At 37.5% G+C, this 22,072-nt stretch overlaps 2 protein-coding genes across 3 annotated transcripts; both read right to left on the bottom strand.

Moving 5' to 3' along the window:
- Positions 1-8,711: 8,711 nt before the first annotated feature.
- Positions 8,712-15,930, bottom strand: LOC306857213 (arrestin domain-containing protein 2-like). 2 transcript variants are annotated; one of them, XM_079397023.1, is made up of 7 exons: positions 15,398-15,930; positions 11,937-12,006; positions 11,684-11,831; positions 11,247-11,606; positions 11,002-11,164; positions 10,739-10,893; positions 8,712-9,873 (listed from the first exon to the last, which is right to left on the bottom strand). In XM_079397023.1, the coding sequence occupies exons 1-7, from the start codon at positions 15,654-15,656 to the stop codon at positions 9,820-9,822; spliced, it is 1,209 nt and encodes a 402-aa protein (XP_079253149.1). In that variant the 5' UTR covers positions 15,657-15,930; the 3' UTR covers positions 8,712-9,819. The 2 variants fall into 2 exon arrangements, with proteins under 2 accessions (XP_079253149.1, XP_079253148.1); XM_079397022.1 differs by lacking the exon at positions 15,398-15,930 and adding an exon at positions 12,755-13,619.
- Positions 15,931-16,868: 938 nt separating this feature from the next.
- On the bottom strand, positions 16,869-21,952 carry LOC306857218 (uncharacterized protein). Its single transcript, XM_079397042.1, has 8 exons — positions 20,070-21,952; positions 19,887-19,993; positions 19,709-19,809; positions 19,444-19,568; positions 18,592-18,704; positions 18,329-18,507; positions 17,616-17,704; positions 16,869-17,317 (listed from the first exon to the last, which is right to left on the bottom strand). Exons 1-6 carry the CDS (start codon positions 20,650-20,652, stop codon positions 18,349-18,351), a joined length of 1,188 nt encoding a protein of 395 aa, XP_079253168.1. The 5' UTR covers positions 20,653-21,952; the 3' UTR covers positions 16,869-17,317; positions 17,616-17,704; positions 18,329-18,348.
- Between the last annotated feature and the right edge of the window lie 120 nt (positions 21,953-22,072).

Here is a 22,072-nt window from a genome sequence, read left to right as displayed (position 1 = left end):
ATCATTTACAAACAGGAAAGACAGACTGATAGTGAACACTTCCCCCGCACTCATGCATTTTTGGTTTCTACCCAGTCCTCTAAGAGTGAAGCAAACAAAAAGGGCAAAAACAATAAACAGACATTTTATTCCCACATCAAGCATTACCAACAATTATGACTTATCAATCAAATCTTTACTATAATAAAGCAACACAATTCATCAGTTAAATCTGTGGCTGGTACTTAAGACTAGTCTTAAAAGTTAGTTATCAAATAGTTTTCTGCAAACCTGTGATAACGTTTTGAGGTCAGCCACATTAAAAAAAACATAGATTGCTCTAATTTGAATCTGAAAAGTAAGACTGAGTACCACTTGGTTAAACTTGTTTTTAAGATAGTCTGAATATGGTGACTGTATTGTGAGGGTGTTGTTTCTGTTCTGCCAGCATCGTCGAACATAATTGCAAAAACAATGGACCTTTTTCACAATTCCGGGTTTCTGATCAGTGGAAGTCGTCATAGTTGGATTAACTTGAAGAGCAGTGAATGCATGGAGACTACCACAAATATATTTTTGCATTCCCATTTGCTCAAAATAGCAAAATAGTGTTTTCTTGACTTTCATAATAAATGATAACAGCAGTCAAAAGAGAGAACGATGTCAAATTTACCATCCCTCCCATAGACTCTGCATTAGAAACAACTGCATTAGGTATTTTTTTTGTAATTTGATGCAAAGGTGATATAATACAAAGTCTAATTTTATAAATGTTCATACATTTAAAAAACAATGAATTTACGATTCCATACAACTTTCCCAAACACTCCCCCCATGCACTGACCAAACAAACAATTAGCCCCGCCCCAAACTCTCGCCATTGGTTGAGCCACTGTTGCTATGTCCGGCTGGTTGGAATTCTTTTCAGACAAAGTGCAGTGTTTTGGCTGTGCTTTTCTCTGCAAATTAACACTTCAAAAACTAACAAAAAAATATTCTTAATGGAATATAATTTAATTCATGCTACCCACATTTATACTATTTAGAACAGTGGTTCCCAACCACGTTCCTGGAGGGCCCACAACACTGCATGTTTTCCATGTCACCTTAATCAAACAAACCGGAGATCAGCTCATTAGTAGAGACTCCAAGACCTGTATTGGGTGTGTCAGACAAAGGACAGATGCAAAATGTGCAGTGTTGGGGGGCCTCCAGGAACATGGTTGGGAACCACTGATTTAGAACATAACTTTTTAAATTTACAATGGAAGTCAAAGGTCACCAAAGGTGTTTGGTTACCAGCATTCTTTAAAATATTTCCTTTTAAGACCTGTTTTCAGAGAATGCATATTCAAAGCAATTATATTTTCTTATACAGCACTGGACTTATTTTTTACTTTTAAGTATAAACAGAAATATTTTTAATAGCTTGTGCATTGTTGCTTTTCTCAAGTATTTGTCTTATTTTAAAGACAAAAGGAAGAAAAATTGGACTCATCACTTTAAAGTTTTCAAAGGACCTAGATTCAAAGAGGGTTGTCCAAATGGATCAGTAACCCGGTAAATCGGTAAATCATGTATGCATGTTGTTTTTTCATAACAATGCATTTTGTCTTTGCACAGAAAAACTCATGTAAATTATGTTTTGGAAAAAAACAAAACCAAGGTCACATCATGTTCCTCATGAAACAGTGTGTGGTACCTGTCTGCAGAAGCATGCTTGCTTTTTAAAAGTTTGTGGTTTCATTTAAAGGGCCAGTAATGTCACTCATGTTGAATTTTAGATTTGTTTGCAACAGAAGGGAAATTCGTGCCTTCGTCTGATTGGCTAAATGCTGTTTTGTTCTCTGCAGAAACATGCCCGGAGACAGGAGAGCCAATCAGACAGAGTGAGGGAGGGGCCGCTACACCATATGTTGAACCAAGCTGGTTTCCTGAACAACCACACAGCGCTAGTCCGGATGTCTCATGTCACACAGTACTCTCTGTGTGCTAGGCCAGCTGTGCCCTTTCCAGCCCTCTTGGCTTCTCCCCTTGTTTTGCGTTAAAGGTGACCCATAATTCCCACGAGTTTGGCCCCGCTTGGGTTATTCCTCCAGAAGTCATCAGCTGTGAGAATACACTAACCCATAGCAGAATGACCTCACGAGCCTCTACTGCTGTTAGTCAGCCAAATGTTAAGTCACTGAACACCAGCGCACAAACAAACAACAGCATGGCTGCAACACTTTTGGTAGCAGCTAGAATTTGGTAGAAATCTCTTTGAGATTGTGCTTTACCGTAAGATTTGTCCCTCTGTTCCCTGCTCCTGGTGCTTAGGTTTGTAAAGTATGGCACAATAGGGCTTTTATACCACTCGGATTCTTGGCTTTCTTTTGTTTGGCAGTGACTCCATGCTTCTTTTTTTCCCCTGTAGTTTGGCACCAGTGACCTCTCTCCACCTGCTTCTTACTCTAAACCAGCTTGTCAGGTCGGTCTGGTTATTAAGTCAAAGATAAGACCTCTGCGGGACTCACCACTAGTTGTCTTCTCTCCTATGCAGGTGGTAAAAATCTATTTTGGTGAACCAGCACTAAAATATAGAGATAGACAACTCATCAATTAACATTTACTCACCCTCATGTTGTTCCAAACCAGTATGATATTTTTTCACATTTTGAAGAATCTTGTTTAAGTTTTTATCCAATTAGATTCAGTGGGGTCCAAAACAAACAAAAAAAAAACACTGGAAAGAACGTCATAGACTAGTGAAATGATAGGTTTATGTGAGCAAAATGCTAATATTGTAAACATTTTCAATGAAAAACTTCCAGCCAGGGAAGTGTTAAATCAAGCATGGACCCATAAAGCTGTGTAGAACTTTTACAGGAAGCAATGGCTTATATACTTTACAAAAGTTTTTGTTTTGCAACCATTGCAAATCATTTGAACTTTGTTTGAGTACGCCATAAATACAAAGAGGCATCAGTTTATTGTTGGGATTTGTCGTTGCATTCGGTCTAGACAACATCACTGATTAAAATGGGTTTGATTGTCATTTGTCGTGTTGCATCCCGCTGCTGGTGTCTGGTGTGGACACAGTATGACAGTCAAAATACTTCATCAGAGAATAGCTAATTAAACATCACTGATTAAGACCTACGTCAATTTAATTATTTAATTCCAGACGTGTAAATACCAAAATATGACAAATAGGTTTAAATGGAAGCAACAAAATACCAATTGCACATTAAGTTAACAGGTTATAGGGAAACTCCAGAGATTATGAGGTGTGTCACCAACAGTGGTGTAATCAGATTCATTTTGATTAGCTAAATGGGGAAAACCCCATAACACCTCACAACAATCCACGTGAGCAGGTTTGTGTGAGACTGATTTGTGTGAGAATTTGAAATACAAAACCACAGTTGTTTTGTTGGACTGTATGCTTTTAATCAGGATAGGAACTTCTTGTGCATTTACCTTTAGATCGGCCCCACAGCTTCTGCTATCATCTGCACGGACAGAACATAGCCCTTGGTTTTTTGTAAGATGAGACCCTCTCACAAGGTAAGGAGACCATCAAAACATTCCTTCATCTCAAAAACATGAGGATTTCCTTCACATGTGACAAAGATTCATGTCTCACAGGAAGAAAATGAACAAAACCATTGAGACCAATGTGGGGTACTAGATTTCTGAATGTCACATTGGATGGCAGCAGGAAATCCACACCAAAGCTGGATGTGTTTTCAAACCTCTGTCACTCAGGCCAGGGGACTAACAGGCCTTTCATGGAAACATCGGTTTGCTGTGAGTGGAATCAGCTATGGGTGGCTAGTTCTTCAATATCACATCCTTACTCTAGTTCTCAGTGATGTTTGTCTCGAATGTTTCTTGTAAAATTCTATATTAAAACAAATTAGGCAGCTTTTAATGGACAGTAATGGTACAGAACCCAATATTTTATTGATCTTAATGTATAGCTGAACAATTACTAAGCCAGTGATAACATGAGTTCATATTCATAAACAACAAACACCTTAGTCTATACAGGGTAATTTGAGACCTCACTCAGAGCAGGACCTGACAGAAATCACGTCTTCAGCCGTAAGAAGAGATGTTCTTTATTATTTTGTGAGCATCCTGTTCGGCTGCCCTGCCCACCGTTTGTGTAACATTAGTTTGTTCAGGGCTGGCTGTAAGTGAAGGAGGTGTAGTCCAAACGCTCTCTGGTAGTTAAAGATGCAGGCATGCTATTTGACCTACATAGATGGCCAAACAGAGGTCTGTAAAATCTCATTGCACAGCCAGGACAGGGGTGATAACTTGTTTACAAAGCACTCTGAAATGAGAGCAAGCGTGTTTTCAATCCTCAAAACTCCATGCAAGAGTTTCAGAGAGAAAAAAGCAGGCTTATGTTTTAATGTTTAAATTTAAAAAGCAAGAATTTTTTTATGAAGGTCACACCGATACTGAAACTGAAACTTTCCTGTCTTTTATAGAGAGACCTACATTTTTTTGCCACAATTTATTAATTAATTCATTTGTTTTAGTTGTGGCAGCATTGTACTAATTTGCTCATGATTTAGCTAAATCAAAATGATGAAGCAAATTAATGACATGTAGACAACAATTAATATGTTGTGGGAATCCGTACTTTTATGTACAGATTTTACTATTTTACCCTTGTCCCAAACCCAGACTATAAATCTAAAAATATAAATAATCCAATATTTTTTTATTAAATAAACTTAAATAAATTAAAAAATTACAATTATTATTTTTTAATAAACCATTTCCATTAATTCCATTAACCATTTCCAATATTATTTTATTGTGTGGACAAAATGCTATTAGCTTTGACAAACCTTAAGGAGTAGGCCATTTTGTTCCACCAGCATGTTGTGGGCATCACATTTGGGGGAAAAATGCCAGAATTATATACAATGTTGGAAACTGTAGACAAAGTAAATGAACCAGTGCACTGGTTGCAACAGAATAAAGAGCCATATCCAGTATCAGGAGATACGTGAGGCTCGACAGGACAAGTCCGTCATTAGCTTAGAAGAACAGACATATCCTGATATCCTAATCCCTTCAATATCAGGTTCAATGGAGTTTTACACAGCCTTCTGTTTCGTCATCCACTGCAGCCGTACTTAACAGTAAGTACTTTAAAACAGAATACACAACAATATTGAGTGAAATGCCGAATCAGTGTGTTGCACATTAACTGACTGTCAGGCAAAGTTATTAGCGCCAGTGAGTTATTTAACGTCCGACAGGTCACCGAGTTTACAGTAGCTTCCAGAATATACACTGACCTACATATACACTCTCTATCTGTTTTCTTTCTTTCTGTCCTTAAATCTTACAGTCCTGACCATCATAACTTCAGAGCCGGTCACAAACAACTTTTTCTTCCCATTTCTGTGTCTTCCTTCCTTATCAAATCTACAGTCTTGTCAACACTTTAAATCTTATTGACAGTCACCACATGAGTGTTTACGTCTGGCTGTTCCCCTCGGTACTGGTTGTTTACTGTGTGACGTCAGTAAGGCATTGTCTCCAGAGAGAACTATGAAAAGAAAACCTCATTATTCCCAAACCTCCCTGTTTATTTAGCGGCGCTCTTATCGTGCTCCTGCCGAGTGGGAGTGTGCCTTTTGGTTTAGTGTGCATCACATCCTACCAATTATGACCCAAATTGTTCTAATGTCTCACAGTGTCATTGTTTTGAGTGGGGCTTTGCGGATAATGATGACTGTTTGGAAAGTTTAAATGGGGAAGAGCTGACCAGAAACAAGTCTTACTGATGTCAGTGTGCACATGACTCATTCAAAACTTCACAGTTCAGCATTTTGGAAACAAAATGACCATGTGAAAGCTCAGAAGAAGCTCCTGTTTTTTACCCAAACACTTCACCTACATGTTGTTAGTATAATGTTTTTCTGTGGAACGAAAAAAAAAACAGTTTTTGTCCTTACAGTAAAAGTCAATGGGGTCCAAAACAACTTAAGTGTTAGTAAATGACAGAATTTGCATTTTTGAGTGAACTATCCATTTAAGGTATTATAGAGTGTAATTGGTCACAGTTACACCCTGAAGACACTTTTCTAAAGCATGAGAGCCAAGAGCAGTGCAAACATCTCTGACAGATGTTTAAAGGAACATTTCATACAGTAGTTCTGTGATCATTTACACATGTCCATGGTTCCCATTTACTCCAATAGAAACATCAATGGTTCTATGACTGTCTAAAGGAAGTCAAAAACTATTGAGAGATTGATTATGTTGGTCAAAAGAGAGAAAGATGTCAATCTGCAGTATTAAAAACTCCCAAACAGCAGTGTCAACTATTTTTCTGAAATTTAATGCCAAGGTATATAAAAAAAATAATTAAAAAAAGCGTATAAATGTACATTAAATGTAATCCTGGACCACAAAACCAGCCATAAGTAGCACGAGTATATTTGTAGCAATAGCCTATACATTGTATGGGTCAAAAGTATGAATTTTGCATAATGCCAAAAATCATTAGGATATTAAGTAAAGATCATGTTCCATGAAGATATTTTGTAAATTTCCTACTGTAAATATATTACAACTTAAATTTTGATAGTGATATGCATTGCTGCACCCCCAGATTTCAGAGAAGTTGTACCTAAGTCAAATATTGCCCAATCCTAACAAACCATACATCAAAGGAAAGCTTATTTATTCAGCTTTCAGATGATGTATAAATCTCAATTTCAAAAAATTGACCCTTACGACTGGTTTTGTTGTCCGAGGTCACAAATAAAAAAGAATATATGAATATATCATGAGTCTTAAAGTTTATATATTTTAAGATTCATGATTTAAAACTGCGGAAATGCACCATCACAATCTGTTTCATTGTATGGAAAGGAGCAGCTTAGGCCTTCTGCTCAATGTCTCTTTTTGTGTTTCACAGAAGAAAATAAAGTAGTTTCGGACCACATGTGAACCAAACTTGGAGTACGCTGGAATACTGCCTATAATGTTTTATGGAAGGGAAACAGTGGTTGTTTCTTAGAGGACTGTGATTTTGCAGAAGTTTGACCGTGACTTTTGTGAGCAAAAGAGAGGGAGAAAGAATCTTGGAGTACATCCTGTTCTTCTAGTAGGGCAATTGTGCAATTGCACTGCCTAAACGGCAAACACATATTTTGTTTATGCTCTTTCAAAATTCACTAGAGAAAGGTTTATGAAACGTTCTTTTCACCCAAAGTAAATACATTCCTTCTCAGCCCCTCCATAATTCCTCATAATATTTACCATAGCTTCACAGCTCTGTCTGAGACCTGGACACGAGCCAGAAGCGGAGGTGGAACACGTCGCCACGTGCAGCGCAGCCTGATGGGGGAGGTAACATGTATGCGCTTTTGACGCATTTAACATTTGTTATGCCATGTGCATGCAGGAATATATCAACAACACTTCTCTAAATTCCTAACCTTTGCCCCTTTTCTTCATTCACGTTTGTGCCAAAATCCAAGTGGAGAATGTTGCATGCGAATAATGCATTTAACATTGTTTTTATCCCTAATGAACAGCAAATTTGCATTGATAATGATAACACAAATGTTTTGGATCACGACTAATCGCCTCCTAGTACCACATCAATGGGAAACATCTGACTCAATCTATTTGGCAATGAGTTAATGCTTTGATTCAGCATCATTTTCGTGAAACGGACAAAGCTCAGTGCTGCTCATCGAGAACAAAACAAACAGGCAGCTGGAAATGCAATACCAACTCAGCCTTCAGATGCTCCCAGAACATCCAAATGTGTGCAAACCAAAACAAGTGCATTTTATGTCATACACAGGCAAGAAATGTGTTGTTTTTTTTTCATCAATTTTTTTTCATCTTCTTGATAGGTAGGCCTATCATCAATCTAAAACATGAGAAAGTTTCTTAACTCTGCGTGACGGTAAACTTGTGACGGCGGCTTTGATTGCAAGAGAATGGAAACTCCAGTCACCAAACACTGATCGTTTGTTGAGTTCTTGTTCCTGTTTCACCTGTTCATGTATACAGTGATACAATTATAAAAACCCTGCAGGATGTACTCATGGAAAAAAAAATACATTCCTCTAAAGTTTATAACATGACCTTGAACAAGTTCAGTCAGGCCTACATTATGCTGGTGCAAGTTTACATGTGATATTATAAAATGAAATATATCCATGTACTATTTTGTTATTTATTATATTAACATGTTAAGCATTATTTCTTAATGACAGTTGTGATTACCTATTATATCAAATATGAACCAAAATCATTATTCAGAATACATTATCTAACTTTGTTCCCATTTAGGTTTTCTTTTTCTCATGAGGTTCAATTTGAATAGCATGAGTTTTCTTTAGAACTGATGGGATTTTATGAGAATGGAAGCATTTCAACACAGGAGGAAAAAGGACACTTTGTGGCTCAGGCTCCACTTATGTTATATACAGTAAAAGCACAACCCCCAGGACTCTTTTGCTGTATTCTTTTGACATTCTCGTGGATGGAAAACAAAGATTTTATGATAAATGCAATTGTATATGAGTTAGGAACTCTTGAGGCACTTTACAAGTATTCAACTTTTGTTGTTCAAACATAAGCTGAAGCAAATAGGTTGCGTAACCCTTTGCATAACTATGAATCATATTATAAATAAATATGCTATAATGAATATAATTGTTTTTCCACAATCATATGAAATAAAACACCATACTCAAATGTATCATTTTTCCTTTTTATTTACTTAAAAGTGATTAACAAAAAAAATACACTTGTCAGAAATTTCAACAACAACAACAAAAATCTATAAAATATATTCATTCAAAATGAGTGCCATAAATAATCATTATGTGTAAACCTGAAGTTACACTTTCTCATAATCTGGAAATGAAGCAAAGTGGTATTTTTGGAATGTGTGTAAGGACACTTCAGGGTGTCGCAACACTAGGAAAGCTTAACATGACAATCCCTGTAGTCGTTCATCGTTTCGTCTGAAACTACAAAAAAGGCACCTTGGGTATACATGGCTCTGTAATTTATCCCATTACTTTGTAAGGCTAACCGTCAAGGGCTGTTCGAGCCCTGCATTACCTCGAGTCACAGGCAAAAACGACGAAAAAAAACAACAGTTTTGCTCAAAAGTTATCCATGGTTTACATTCAGTGAGACATTAAGACCTTCCAGGTCACAGACTCTACCTCTGTCGAGCCAGATGAAACTTATACCAACATAAGAGCGGCTCGCTCCAAGAGGGGGGAAAAGATTTTCTACTTCCAGGATTTGCGACTTCCCCCTTAAAGCTCTAGTTTTTCCCTTTAGCATAGAATTATTCGTTCACATGAACGTTACACCGATCTCTTTGGCTAAAACCAACCAACATCAAAAGAGGCGTACATAACAGTTTCGGGAGAGGACAACATCACACGCCTGCTAACATCTAAGATGGCAGACTGCAGTTGGTTAAGAGGGACTCAGCCCTCGTTCACAGCAAAATAGGGCACTATGGGCAGCATCTTTGAATGGCTTCTCACCCATAATTCATACCCAAAATTCCCTGATTCTACGTACAATCATTCGAGGCACAGACCAAAGTCCGATCGCTCTTTGGGACACAAACGTGGGCGGAACCTTTGTTCGCCCCGGTACTGAATGTCCTCTTTGTTTGATGCAAGCACTCGTCCTCACCTAGTCCAGACATCTCCTAGTCCATGCGAACGGCTCGAACGAGGAACAAGTGCCAATCTCAGTCTCAGAGAGGCATCCAGGAGAATTAAATCTCAGATTTTATTTCAAACATCAGGTGATGCTCAGCTGGCAGGGAGTTCAGCAGGTCATGCAGCGAGGACGCATCATGATGGGCTGAGGGTTTGGGTCCACCTGAGGAGAAAAAAAAACAGATCAGAATGTTTCCCATTTTGGTACTTTTAAAACATACCAGATTAATTTATTAGTGATTTGCGGAGAGCAAGGAAAGAATCAAATCTTTATAAGCAGGACGAAACTCGTCCTTTGGTCATTTGTTATTGATGTCAAAGGCTGCACACTGAAACTCAGCATTTCAATGGAAATTCAGCAGCACTTTTGTAGTTGCAGGCCAAATTGGGAAGATGCCAATTTTGTGCAACTGTGGTTTGTAAAATAATAATGGAAGTAAAAATAAAAATTGTGTTTCTAAATAAAAGTAAAAATTAAAATTCTGAGTTAAAGATGCTGTTATAAGAAAGTCGCAATTGCGATGCTAAAATCACATTGTACCACTGGGAGATACAGGCCTGGTTTCACAGATAGGGTTTCGACCAAACCAGGATTAGGCCATAGTTCAATTAGGACATTTAAGTCATTTTTATGAGAGTGCTTTAGAAAAAACATTACTGATTTGCACTGATATATTTTAAGATCAGTCAGTGCAAGTTTCTCTCAGTTAAATATTTGTTTTTTTTACTCGAGGCAAAAACAGGCTTCAAAACATTTTCTCTTTTTGTTCTGTAAACGTCTTTTTTGACCTCTTCTAAAGTAAAAGACTAGGTTTTGGGATTGTATATTACACACATTATACAATATTACATATTAAATGCATATTATACAAGATACATATTTACTTTTTGTACTCTGGGGTGAAACAGGCTTCCAAATGGTTTCATTTTTTGTTCGATAAACATAAAAATTTAAAAATCTTGGTCCTGACTGACAAAACCAGTTGAAAACCTGTCTAATACATAGCTAGTTTTGCATGTCTGCTCACCTCGCTGTACACCGGAGGCGGGCGTAATCTGAACTCCTGCATGTAGGCCATGAGGGAGCGCTGCAGCACGCCGCTGAGATCTTCCTCAGGTTGGACTGCTGTGGAGTTCTGGACCGCCTCCTCATCTGACACAACAGAGCTGTAATCTGGAGGAGCTGTGGTTAAAAACAAAGGAGAATCAAAGTGAGCCACACATTTCACGGTATGACGTCGCTCTCAGGCTGATGAAAGAGAACGAAACCCAGGGTTGGGTAGAAACGTACGCTCAGGCTGCTCAGGGATGGCCATGCGAAGCCACTCCATGTCCACGCTGTACTGGCTGCTGATGCTAGACGTGCGACTGCCAAACGGATGCAAAGGGATGGTGCCCATAACCAAAGGAAGCTCCAGGGAAAGTTTGGACGTCCCAGGAACATCAACGCACACCTATGAAAATACAAAGTTTTGTTTAGAAAGATCATTCTAGCAGCTTTAGTGGTTTAGTAGCTCAAAGTTCTCAAAAACTCACCCTGAGCATGTATTCCACTTTAATGATGCGACACTGCAGGATGGAGGGGCCGACTGGGGGGATTTTGATGGCACGGCCGTGCCATGTCTCTCTACGGCGCGCACCAACTATGTCCCCGCACAACGTGGCCACCACGGCCCTCTTCTGTTTCATGGTTCCCCTTGCGATGAAGGTCTGCGTCTGGGTGATGTAAGCTTTCGGCATCACGGAGCGAGACGTGGAGTTATCGAATTCAGCGAAGACTGGAATCACTTCACCTGGAGTGTACCCCTTGCGGTCGATCTTTGCGGTGATCGACACCTGACCGCAGTTGTGGTACCAGATGCGGGCCATCTTCTCTTTGGTTCCAGCTTGAGGTGCCTGAAGATAAAAACTCTGATTTAGTGTGCACAAAACTATAAACCGAAAATAAAGCGACAGCCATTCTGAGCTCCTACCAGCAAACTTGGTGTGTTGATGTCAATGGGCTCGATAACCGTGAACTCTTTCTTGATCTTCCTGACGGTGGCCCATGGGCGATGCAGCTTAACCTTCACCCAGTATCGAATGCTGCCGTGCTTGCCTTCAAAAGATGTCACTAAAGTTCTGACAGACAAAACACTTCCATTAACACTCATACCCTTGTAAAACTTTCCAAATAAAGCTCACTGATAACATTTTATGAGACTAATAAAAGCAAGCAGCACTTACTCCTCTGGCAGCTGGAAACTGAAAGGGTACTCGTATCTCCCAGCAGACAGGACTGTCAGCTCACCATTATCTGGAGGGGAAGAAAGGTAAAGAAACATGATTGCACCAATAAACACACAACGATAAGGGCAGTTATGTCAGAATTGCATGATGATATAACACAAAACACAACATCAACCGCTGACGTTAAGGATTATTTTTGTCTAGTTCATTCAAACCTTTCCATTAAAGTTTTGTTAAGTAGAACTTGTTTCTCATTTAACCCCTGCCTCTTGAATAATAACTGAATTAGTTTATTCAGCAGCCATTACATATTGCTCGCATTAATTAATTTACACATTAACCAAACTGCTGGTGTAAAAGTACAAATTATGCAAAATTAAGAGTCCCTATTAACTAAAAACTGCTATTTACAACAACAATGTAGCGATATCAGATGAGTGAGTCAATTATGAACGATTCATTTGAATCAAATACGTTCAATTAATAGCTTAATCCAGATCTGAGTGATTCATTATCGAGTTCAGTTCTTTTGAATCAATAGTCTCCTAAAATGATTAACATTAACTGAAAGATAATAACACACACAGACATTTTGATGCTTTTTTTCTTAGCTTCAATCAATTTTCACTTTCGTTATATTGAAAAGAGAGGACAGTGTGTTTATTTTTAGTCACGTGAGAAAGTCTGGTTTGGAAAGACATGAGGGAGAATAATAACAAAAATGTGAACTCTTAGAAGGGTCGACTCAATCCGCTTGACTGAAAGGCGAAAACAAGTTTGAACATCTTCTAGATAGGCAGCCCTGGATGACTGACCTGCCTGCAGCAGAACTTCTCTCCGGTTTAGGTACTCCACTTCATCGCTGTAGTTCTGCGTGTAAGCCGTGCTGGACCCGGCGCTGCGAGACTCGGTCCAGTGGACTTTAGCGAAACCTTCTGCATGCAACTTCAGCGAATCCACTTTAGTCTCCGCCGAGAGCTCGAGCACAACCTTCCCTGAGACAACATCTCCGCTGCTGAACACCGGAGGACAGTCCAGCTCCGGAGAATCAAACACTATATCGAACTTTTTCAGCTTGTCGAAAATCATCTTGAAGTCTGTCTAATTCAGACGTGCGAAGTCAAACAAAGAGCGAGCGCGCGTGCATTCAAGTGCAATGAAGCTGCTTTTCCTTCTGTATCAAAACAAAACTGAAGCTGTGCATGTTCCCAGGTCGGCCTTTAACTCGTGTGGGCGGTCTTACTGATATTATTATATCATAAACATCTTAACTGGGTGTGGATGGAGAGCTCGGATGATTGATGCTTACAGGTTCTTAGACAAAAACAAGTTGACTGAGCATGCCCAAAGCAGAGGAACCTCCCAGTGAAGAAGTTCAGCAAAACGGGTTCATTCTGTGCTGTTGTGCTACTTTCAGTCACTTTTTCTGAAAGATGCGCATATGCGAACTTCCTTTAGCTATATAAACAAACACTTCAAGCCATTCAAGTCAAACATCTGCAGAAGGAGTGTGAACTGCCAAAAGTATTAAAATGGTCAAATAAAAGTGCAAAAGCACCTTCTCAGACTTTTATGACAAAAACAACTTGCTCCTTTGTTAGCAGCGAAGTACAGTCCACGCATCGCCCTCTCGCGGTGGGGTCGCTTCATTAGTTTAGCGCCTCGCACACTAGTCAGTGTGCTTCGTTCACTCTCTAGTGGTTCAAAGCTGAAGTTACAACGTGAGGACTGTCACGTCTGTGCTGTTAAAGCACAAGCTGTTTATTTTGATAAGAAAGCCTGGCCGTGCGATTTCTTAAACTGACACTGCGGTATGTAAACACTGTGTATCAATCTGTCTGACACAATTACCAACTACAATTGGCCGAAACTTTAAAATAGCCAAAAATTGTCCAGTCCAAGCCTTCACAAAGATGAACGGACATAAGCCAGTGTCTGAATCAAACTCCTGAAAGGACTCTTCATTGTCAGTTGTGATATCTGACAAAACAGTGTCTTTGATGGATGTTTCATCTGTCTGCAGCATCATTTCTCTTTATCACTGAAGTCTGTTTGCATTCTGATAACCTTTGATAACTTGGATAACAGACTGTCAGTGAAAAAAAAATGCAATGAGAGAACTAAGTCCATTTTTTATATATATAAATAAAAGTTAAAGAAACAAATTTTGACAAAATGTTTACTTATCTTTCTCTCATTACTCTAAATAAATCACAAAATTATTTGATAATTACAAAAATAAATTACAATTAATTGAATATTAATTCAACAGTGTGTCAAAAGGACATCATATTGTAACTGCATTTACAAACCACCAATTACTGCTGCAAAGTGTTGAAATCAACTAGTAGGTCATAACATCTATCACATTATAGTATGTTTTTAGAGCAGTAAAACAACCTGATAACCTGTAAATACTTCCTATTAACATCAAACGCGCCTTTATGTCATTTGAATGACAATAGCTGAGCTTTTAATCTGCACTTGGCTTGTGAAGTACAGTTGCTCGTGTGTATTTCACCTCAACAGATGAATGATTAACCAGATCACACGTTTGCTCAGCATTATCACTCCTGTGCCAGCTGTCAAAGGTCATGAAGAAGCAGCCAGTCATTAGTGAAACTACTGCATGACCACTCTTAAAAGGGCAGTTCACTATTTTGTCATCATTTACTCTCCCTCATGTTGTTCCAAACCAAACAAACAAAAACAAAAAGTCTTACAAACCAAAAGTTTTTGTTTTTACATAAAGCTACCAAACGGATTCAGAAGATTTGGAATATTCTTCCCTCAAGGCTTTTATTATGTTCTATATATATATATATATATATATATAGTGACCATTCATTGAAAAGACCAATTGGGATATTCTTCATAATTTCTCTTTTTGTGATGCACAGACCCATACAACAAGAAATATATTTCAAATATATGGTTTAAATAAATTTCAAAATAAAAAAAACATGCCAAAAAATATATTTGTTAATATGCTTTAAAATATATTTCTGTGAATATTTTTACACACACACACATGCATACATACATATACATACATATATATACATATATACACACACATATATACATACATATATATATATATATATATATATACACACACACATAAAAAAATTATATATAATTTTTTTATACTTTTGAAAATATATATTAACAACATAACCATGTTTTTAAAAAGCATTTAAAAATATAATTTGCCCTCCATATATTTCAATCCCATATTTAGCTGAAACATAAGCTACTGTAAAATTTTATTTTTTTTCAAATACATTTTGAAATACATTTAGTTAGGCTCTATATGAAAGTTGAAACTACAACTACATATTTTGCACATAAATTATACACACACACACGCATAGCAATATGGGGAAATAAACGGTTTCTTAATTTGAACCATCGTATTAAATATCTAATGAGTTGATCAATCCGTGCAAACCCACCTCGAATAAGGTGCTGTCTCTTCCTGAAGTAAGTGATCTTGGATGTGTAGTCGTTATAGACGGTGTTCACGCCGACGCAGCGGTTTTCCAGCCAGTGTGCTGCAGCGACCCCGCGTCCCAGGACTCTCAGGGCTCGGACTTTGATTTCCCGGTTGAGCTCCAGGATCACCACGCCAGTGATCACCTCTCCACTGCTGAACACCGCATCCTCCGGACCGTCCAGCTCAAGGGCAAAGAGTTTGACGCTTTGGAAACCCATAATTGTGCTGCCCAAAATATATAGTTTAAGTTATATGAATAATCCGTTTGTGTATCACTTATGATTAGAGGCTATTATAACTCATTCAAACCAGGTGCAAGCACAGCGCTCAATACAAACGTCGTTAAACCTTCCGTTTTAAATAGTTTGAACGTCAAAAATAAGACGCACATATCACTTTTAAAACCCACAAACTGCGTACAAGAGATAAAGTCACAACAACAGCGTAAAAGTTCAATTCTGTTGTTTGGAGACCGCCTACTTTCGATTGTGCACCAATAGGAAGCCGAACATGCCCTTTTAAATTATAGCCACGCCCACTGGCTGGTGTAAATATGCCTTCGAGCTTATGTTTTGGACAAGTGTATAACGGGCCAGTTTCTTGAGTTTTTTGAAGCTATGGGAAAGCAATAGCCTAATGTTACTCTAAGATACATTTTCTTGTTGTATGTAATGTAACGTTCTATTGTTCATTCTTTTTTTTTCTTTTTTTTAACTAGAAACATGCAAAGTAGAAGCACTTTTGAAAGTGTTATCACAAATTTGCACATTTACAGCATGATAATGACAGTATTCCTAATTCTGTGAACTTGCAAATGCAATAAAATGTAACATGAGACAAATCATAGGAAACATCCATCTAAATATCACTAAAATGAAATATTGAACTTGTGCATAAACATCAAACAGCTGAAGTTCAAGGTTGCAACTTAGATGTTGTGTTTGTTTTGAGTGTGAGAAAGCGAGATCTGAGTTAGACGTGGCACCATTACCTCGGCAGATGGTCTGATAACACACAGGCTCTGGTTAAATACTGTGCAGGTAGAGGATCATGCCTCTTTCCCTACACAAACAGACCTGCATGGAGGCTCTTCACTGGCAGACAACAGCACGTTTAACTGGAAAACCTCTGCCACTCTCCTATGATATTTTGCACATGCATTGGTCTAAACGCCTATACGTGTTGTGTTAAATCAGTGCCTTCTGACACACTTCTTGTAGTCATTACCACCGTGGGCTCCAGATCGCCATTTAACCTTGAATTTCCCCACACACCCTCTTGATCTGTAAGTAGGACATGTTCTGTTGTCATAACATGCCTCAAAGCCTCTTTTATGCTGAACTTTTCACACTCGTGGTTATAGAGGTAATGACGTTGTGTGCCAAATTCTGGACTTCCAACATGACATGAATTTGACAGGACATACATATACGCAATGCTTTGAAACATGCATGCTTTTTTAATATTTTAAAGTCAAACACAAAAAAGGTCTGCACTCTAACCAAATGTGTCCTTTTTAAGCCAGTCTATGCATATTTGTCATTTAACGTTATCAACAATATCAAATCCATCATAAAATAATAAGAAATAATAATTGTTCCTATTTGAGTTGAGTTGGATTTTGTTGATTCTGTTGGATTTTGGAGTTGAGTTGATTATGCATGAACAATACACTAAAGAAGGCTGTCAACCAGAAAATGACATTTGAGCTTTTTTTATGATTTGGACATTTTTCAACTCAAAACGGCATATAGCTGATATGTTGAAGAAGTGGCTTTTCCAGGGATGCCTTGCAGTAGGGTTTGGGAACAAACGCTTTGTTGTGGGTTGTCCTGAAGTCATGTTCGCTGTGCCAGGGCCTGATATGGCTGTCTTTAACCTTGAAAGAGATTAGAGTAAGGTCAAAATCAGTTTTAAAACTTATATGAGCTCTTAAACTCAAAGAACTATTATACAGCACAACCCCTAAAAATGGGAGAATCATTGATATATATTTGGTAGCATCAGGAAAAATCGCTTTTAAGTAAACTACCTGTCCACTATTTATCACTATTTATTTATTTACCAGCCAAGGTCCAGCTCACAGACCAATGTCTATGTTTACTTCTCAAGGACTGGAGAATAAATGGAAAACCAGGGAGCTAGGGTTTTTCTGCTGTGAAATGTAAATTGTTTACCTGCTGAAGCTGGCTAGGGCTCACTTTCTGTCTTTTAGGGTTCAGGGGGACAAAATCTTTTTGCATGGTTGCAAGCATCCAATCTGGCTCTTGAAAAAAAAACCCAAGAAGTACAATATCAGAGAAATATTTGATATTAAAATATTACAGAGAAATTAAAAAAAATAAATAACAATAACATTATATTATTTAAATTTTTAAATTTTATATAATTTATTATATTTTTAGAACATATTATTTAGGATATAATATTATTTATACATTTAAAACATTTATATAATTTTTTAGAACATATTTTATTCTTTTTATGAATTGCATTTAATGTTTTTGTGTCAGGTAACAAATAAAAAAACAAGAAATAAAATTAATAAAAACAACAAAACTAATAAAAATGACAAAAACATCACAACATTACTAAAACCTTAACTATCAGAAAATATAAATGAAGTCTAATTCAAAATGTTAACAAAAAACACTGCAGGCAACTTAAAAATGCTCTGCATTTAACTTATATTTAAATTTTATTTCAGTAAACAAAAATGTATTATGACTGAACCAACATGACAATACTGAAAAGTCATTTTAAGGGTCAGATCAAGCAGAAATAGCGCTTTAAAGCAACAGCCTCCCATATGCTCTTTTTACACTCTAAGGGTGGAATGTGAAGTAATGTGGGCAGGTCATTTTAGGTGACTTAATACAGCTCAAAGTACCTTGCTCACACAGCACATGGCTACGAGGGTAGATCGGAAAGCTTGGGACAGACCGCCTCTTTTGATGGGAACTGCTCCTGTGTTGTCCTTCCATCTTGATCAGGCCTCTCGAATTTAACATTGCTCAAAGTCCCAATACCGGCTCCATCCACATGCACTGGGAACTGGGAGTGCTTTATCTGAAAGGCAAACATCTCAGTTAGGACAGACATGCTTTGTATTGTCTAGATGTTCAAGAAAGAATCATTTGTAATAGGCCACACCTTTGGGAAGAAGCACTGGCTTGTTGTTGTCGGCCTCTCCTGGTTTCCCATCAGTAGCTCTCCTTTGAACACAGAGCTGAGAGTCGGGCATCTGCGCTCTAGGTGAATAAGGCCTGGAAAAAAACAAACCCAGTTATTAAAGTCATAGACTGAATGTGTCGTAAGTTGTTCATTTTCCCATTGTGTGATGAATATAAAGCAGAAGCTGAAGGCAGGCTGATGTTTGAGTCACTTAAAAGCGAAGATTTCACAGTCAGGAGTATTGAAATGGCATCATCTGCAGCTCATGCTGCGCTTTGACCATTAACATGCACCAAAAGCCCAGGAAACAGATAAAGCCTACTTTCTGTTTATTGAGAACAGTGCCCAACTTTGCATTGAATGAGAGAGAGAATTAAATAGTTAATGTCAAGATTTCAAGCTTTAGAAAGCAGGATGAAAAATTTATCATATTAAATTGTTACATTTAATTAATATAGTAAGTTAACACTTTCACTAATGTATAGCATCAGAAGAAAATTACATTCTCACATCAGTGTCACTGAAATACTATTAGTTTTTACTAATATTCTGAATCAGATTACATTTTTAAATATTATTTTCCGCTTTCATTATAATTTTAGTATTTTTGTTGTTGTTTTTTGGTCAGTTTTTGAGGATTTCTTTTATAAATCTATAGAGTTATTCATTTTTTTCAGTTTTAGTCATTTTATTATGTCGAGTTAAACTAAATCAAATGAGAAATTTTAATGGTTTTACTTTTAGTTTCAGTTTTCCGATGACTATAATAGCCCTGTCCCATGTTCCGCATTAAAAATAAAAAAGTACACAGCATACAATTAATGTACATACCTCCTTTGTATGCATGAAAATCTTCAAATAAGGCTGTTGTCCATTTGTTGTTAGGAACTTCCCGAAGGTTGATGGGCCGAGATTTATTTATCTTAGGAAGCAGACATTCTTTGAATTCAGCAGAGCTGTTGACAAACCCCCCCAAAAAATCAGATTCTCCAACATGAATAACTGGAAAGCAGTTGTGAAAAAATAGAATTTACAGAACTTTTTGGTGTGGTGAGATATTAAAAGGTACAAGTTTTGTGTTTATGCTGCATCATACCTGTGGCCATCTGATTGTCTGAATGAGGTAGAATACATTGTTAGCTTGTCCATCGTCTTTTCATGATCTCCCATAGCCACAGATGAACACTGAATTTTTTGCTAAAATAAAAAAAAGACAAAAAGTTATGATTGAACTGCAACTTTATTGAAAACACTGCCAAATAATATAAATGTACCTTCTCTTTGGACAGAGGAGGAGGAGGGGACCATCTGTACTGGAACTGCTCATGATAACTGGAACGGTATTTGTCCCTTCTGTCCATGGCTAGACTTGATCCGACACCTGATTGATACAAATAAAGCATCTTGTATCAACTCATAAAAAGCTAAAGGTCAATAGACAGTGTGAGTGTACTGACCTGTTTTTGCGGGCTGCTTTGCTCTCTGGATCCAGGACACTTTATGTTTGATGTAGGAAGTCCTATAAATGGGTTCAGGATATTTGCCCTCAGGCAGGCTTATCATGACTGCAGTGATGGGACGAATGAGTTTGGCTGCACACATCGGCAGGGGCTTTAGCTCGGACTGAGCGGTCTCAAAGTCCCCACAGCTGTCGTCTGAATGCAGTTTAAAGTTGGTGCTCAGCATCGTGAGGTGGGTTAGTTTGGGCTGCGTGACAGCAGTTGGTGGACGGGGTGGGAAGGACAGCGCTGTCTCTGTCTGGTGCTTTTTTCCCAGGTAATTATGGTCTCTGTGCTGGAAGTCTGGTGAGACAGGCTGAAGGATAATATCTCGTTTCGGCACGGCGGTGGTGGTGTCCGCTAATTTAAAGTGCCTCTTGTTAGTTGTCGTATATATGTCGTCCGCTCCATCCAAAAATGGTAAATTTGAGATTGTGGAGCGAAGCATCTTCATAGCTTCGTGAGCAAGTAACGCAGGTTGTAAACAGCTGTTAAAATGGCTTGAAACTTCTAATCTGTCTTCTCGAGGCGATCTGGGCATTAAAAAAAGTAAAAAGAACGTAACGTGTGTGGCGTCATAATGAGGCTGCGCGTGGCAACCATTCCGCCAATATCGTTTGAATATGAGTAATTCATGAATGAGTAGCCTAATTCATGCATCTAAAAATGCAGAAAGTTTTGTGGGAGGGGTACGTACATGTGAAAAATAAACAGGCCTATACTTAGCCTAAATGTATATTTGATATACATTTATTTCATACTAAGTATACTTCAAATACATATTTATGTACTTAATAAAATGCCCTGCGATTGTACTTTTAGTATAATAAATTGTATAGGCTACTTAAAGTCTGCTAAATTGGAACAACTAATTTTGCACTTTAATTGTGCATAAGTCCAAATAAAGATATACTTAGTATACTTGGTTGTGCTAAAGTGGAACTATTGCAAGTATACTTAGGTACACTTTAAATATTTTGCATTTAAAGACCGATATTATTCAAAAGATTTTTGAGGATTATTAATAAGAAGAGTAATTTGTTTCCCAAACTTCCACACAATAATTAATGTGGGCCTGTGGTTCTATGAGAGAACTATACAAAATATATGATTAATTCTGATTCTATATATTTTCAGTTTTATATAATACCGGAATTGATTTCGACATTTTAATGTTTTTATTTGCCTATAAATGCAAGTCAAGAGCAATTACGACACCTCAAAATCATTTTGAATCTTGATTGTCGCTTGATTAAAGATTTGTCGATTTATAGAAACTTAGTTTTACTTAAATTCAATAATTACTTGTTAGCATCAAACAATTTCTGCTTTCTGCTCTTAGAAGTGTGAAGTAATTAGATTTAGAAGAGAACTTTCACTGCTCAGTAGATGGCGGTATTGAGTCATTTATTGTTTTCCCAAAAAGTATTTATAACGTATGACATAACTTTTAAATATACAACTAGGCAATGCATATGTATATCATGTATGACTAGGTATAATAGTTGCTAGTTATTTGTGTGCAAATGCCACTTAATATTCAATATTTTGTTTTAGTGCAATGCTATTCAAACATTTTGAACGTAACCAATCATTTTGAGTTAATAGACCTCAATTTTCACTAATTATTATAACAACGATTATTATTATAACCATACTGACTGAAAATATGTCAGCTTCGCTAAACATAATTAAAACACTGGATTTATTTCTCATATTTCAGTGGAGAACTACCTCTATATTTTCCATCATATTATGCATCATTTTACAGTGAAACACATTTCTTGCTTGTAACAATTACAATAAAAAAGGCTACTTTGCCCCCCCCCCCCCCCCCCCCCTTCAAAATCATGCTTCAAAATGCACCATAATTAAATATTGCACCAAAACACATGGTTAACACAATCAGCGCAGCAATTTATTGCTTCGTTAATTTGCACTCCATGTGATGTAACCTAACC

This window comes from Barbus barbus (assembly GCF_936440315.1).
Source record: "Barbus barbus genome assembly, chromosome: 37".
Taxonomy (NCBI): domain Eukaryota; kingdom Metazoa; phylum Chordata; class Actinopteri; order Cypriniformes; family Cyprinidae; genus Barbus; species Barbus barbus.
Note: the sequence above shows the minus strand (reverse complement) of the source record. Positions and strands in the feature narration are given on the sequence as shown.

Excerpts from the sequence above, each read along its gene's own strand:
- LOC306857218 (XM_079397042.1), bottom strand. The coding sequence starts at position 20,652 with ATGCCCAGATCGCCTCGAGAAGACAGATTAGAAGTTTCAAGCCATTTT. Across the intron at positions 19,810-19,886 it reads CTCCTCTGTCCAAAGAGAAG|CAAAAAATTCAGTGTTCATC; the intron begins GTACATTTATAT and ends TTTTTATTTTAG. Across the intron at positions 18,508-18,591 it reads GCCAGTGCTTCTTCCCAAAG|ATAAAGCACTCCCAGTTCCC; the intron begins GTGTGGCCTATT and ends TTTGCCTTTCAG.
- LOC306857213 (XM_079397022.1), bottom strand. The coding sequence starts at position 13,028 with ATGATTTTCGACAAGCTGAAAAAGTTCGATATAGTGTTTGATTCTCCG. Across the intron at positions 12,007-12,754 it reads AGAAGTTCTGCTGCAGGCAG|ATAATGGTGAGCTGACAGTC; the intron begins GTCAGTCATCCA and ends CTTCCCCTCCAG. Across the intron at positions 10,894-11,001 it reads CATCCCTGAGCAGCCTGAGC|CTCCTCCAGATTACAGCTCT; the intron begins GTACGTTTCTAC and ends TTTTAACCACAG.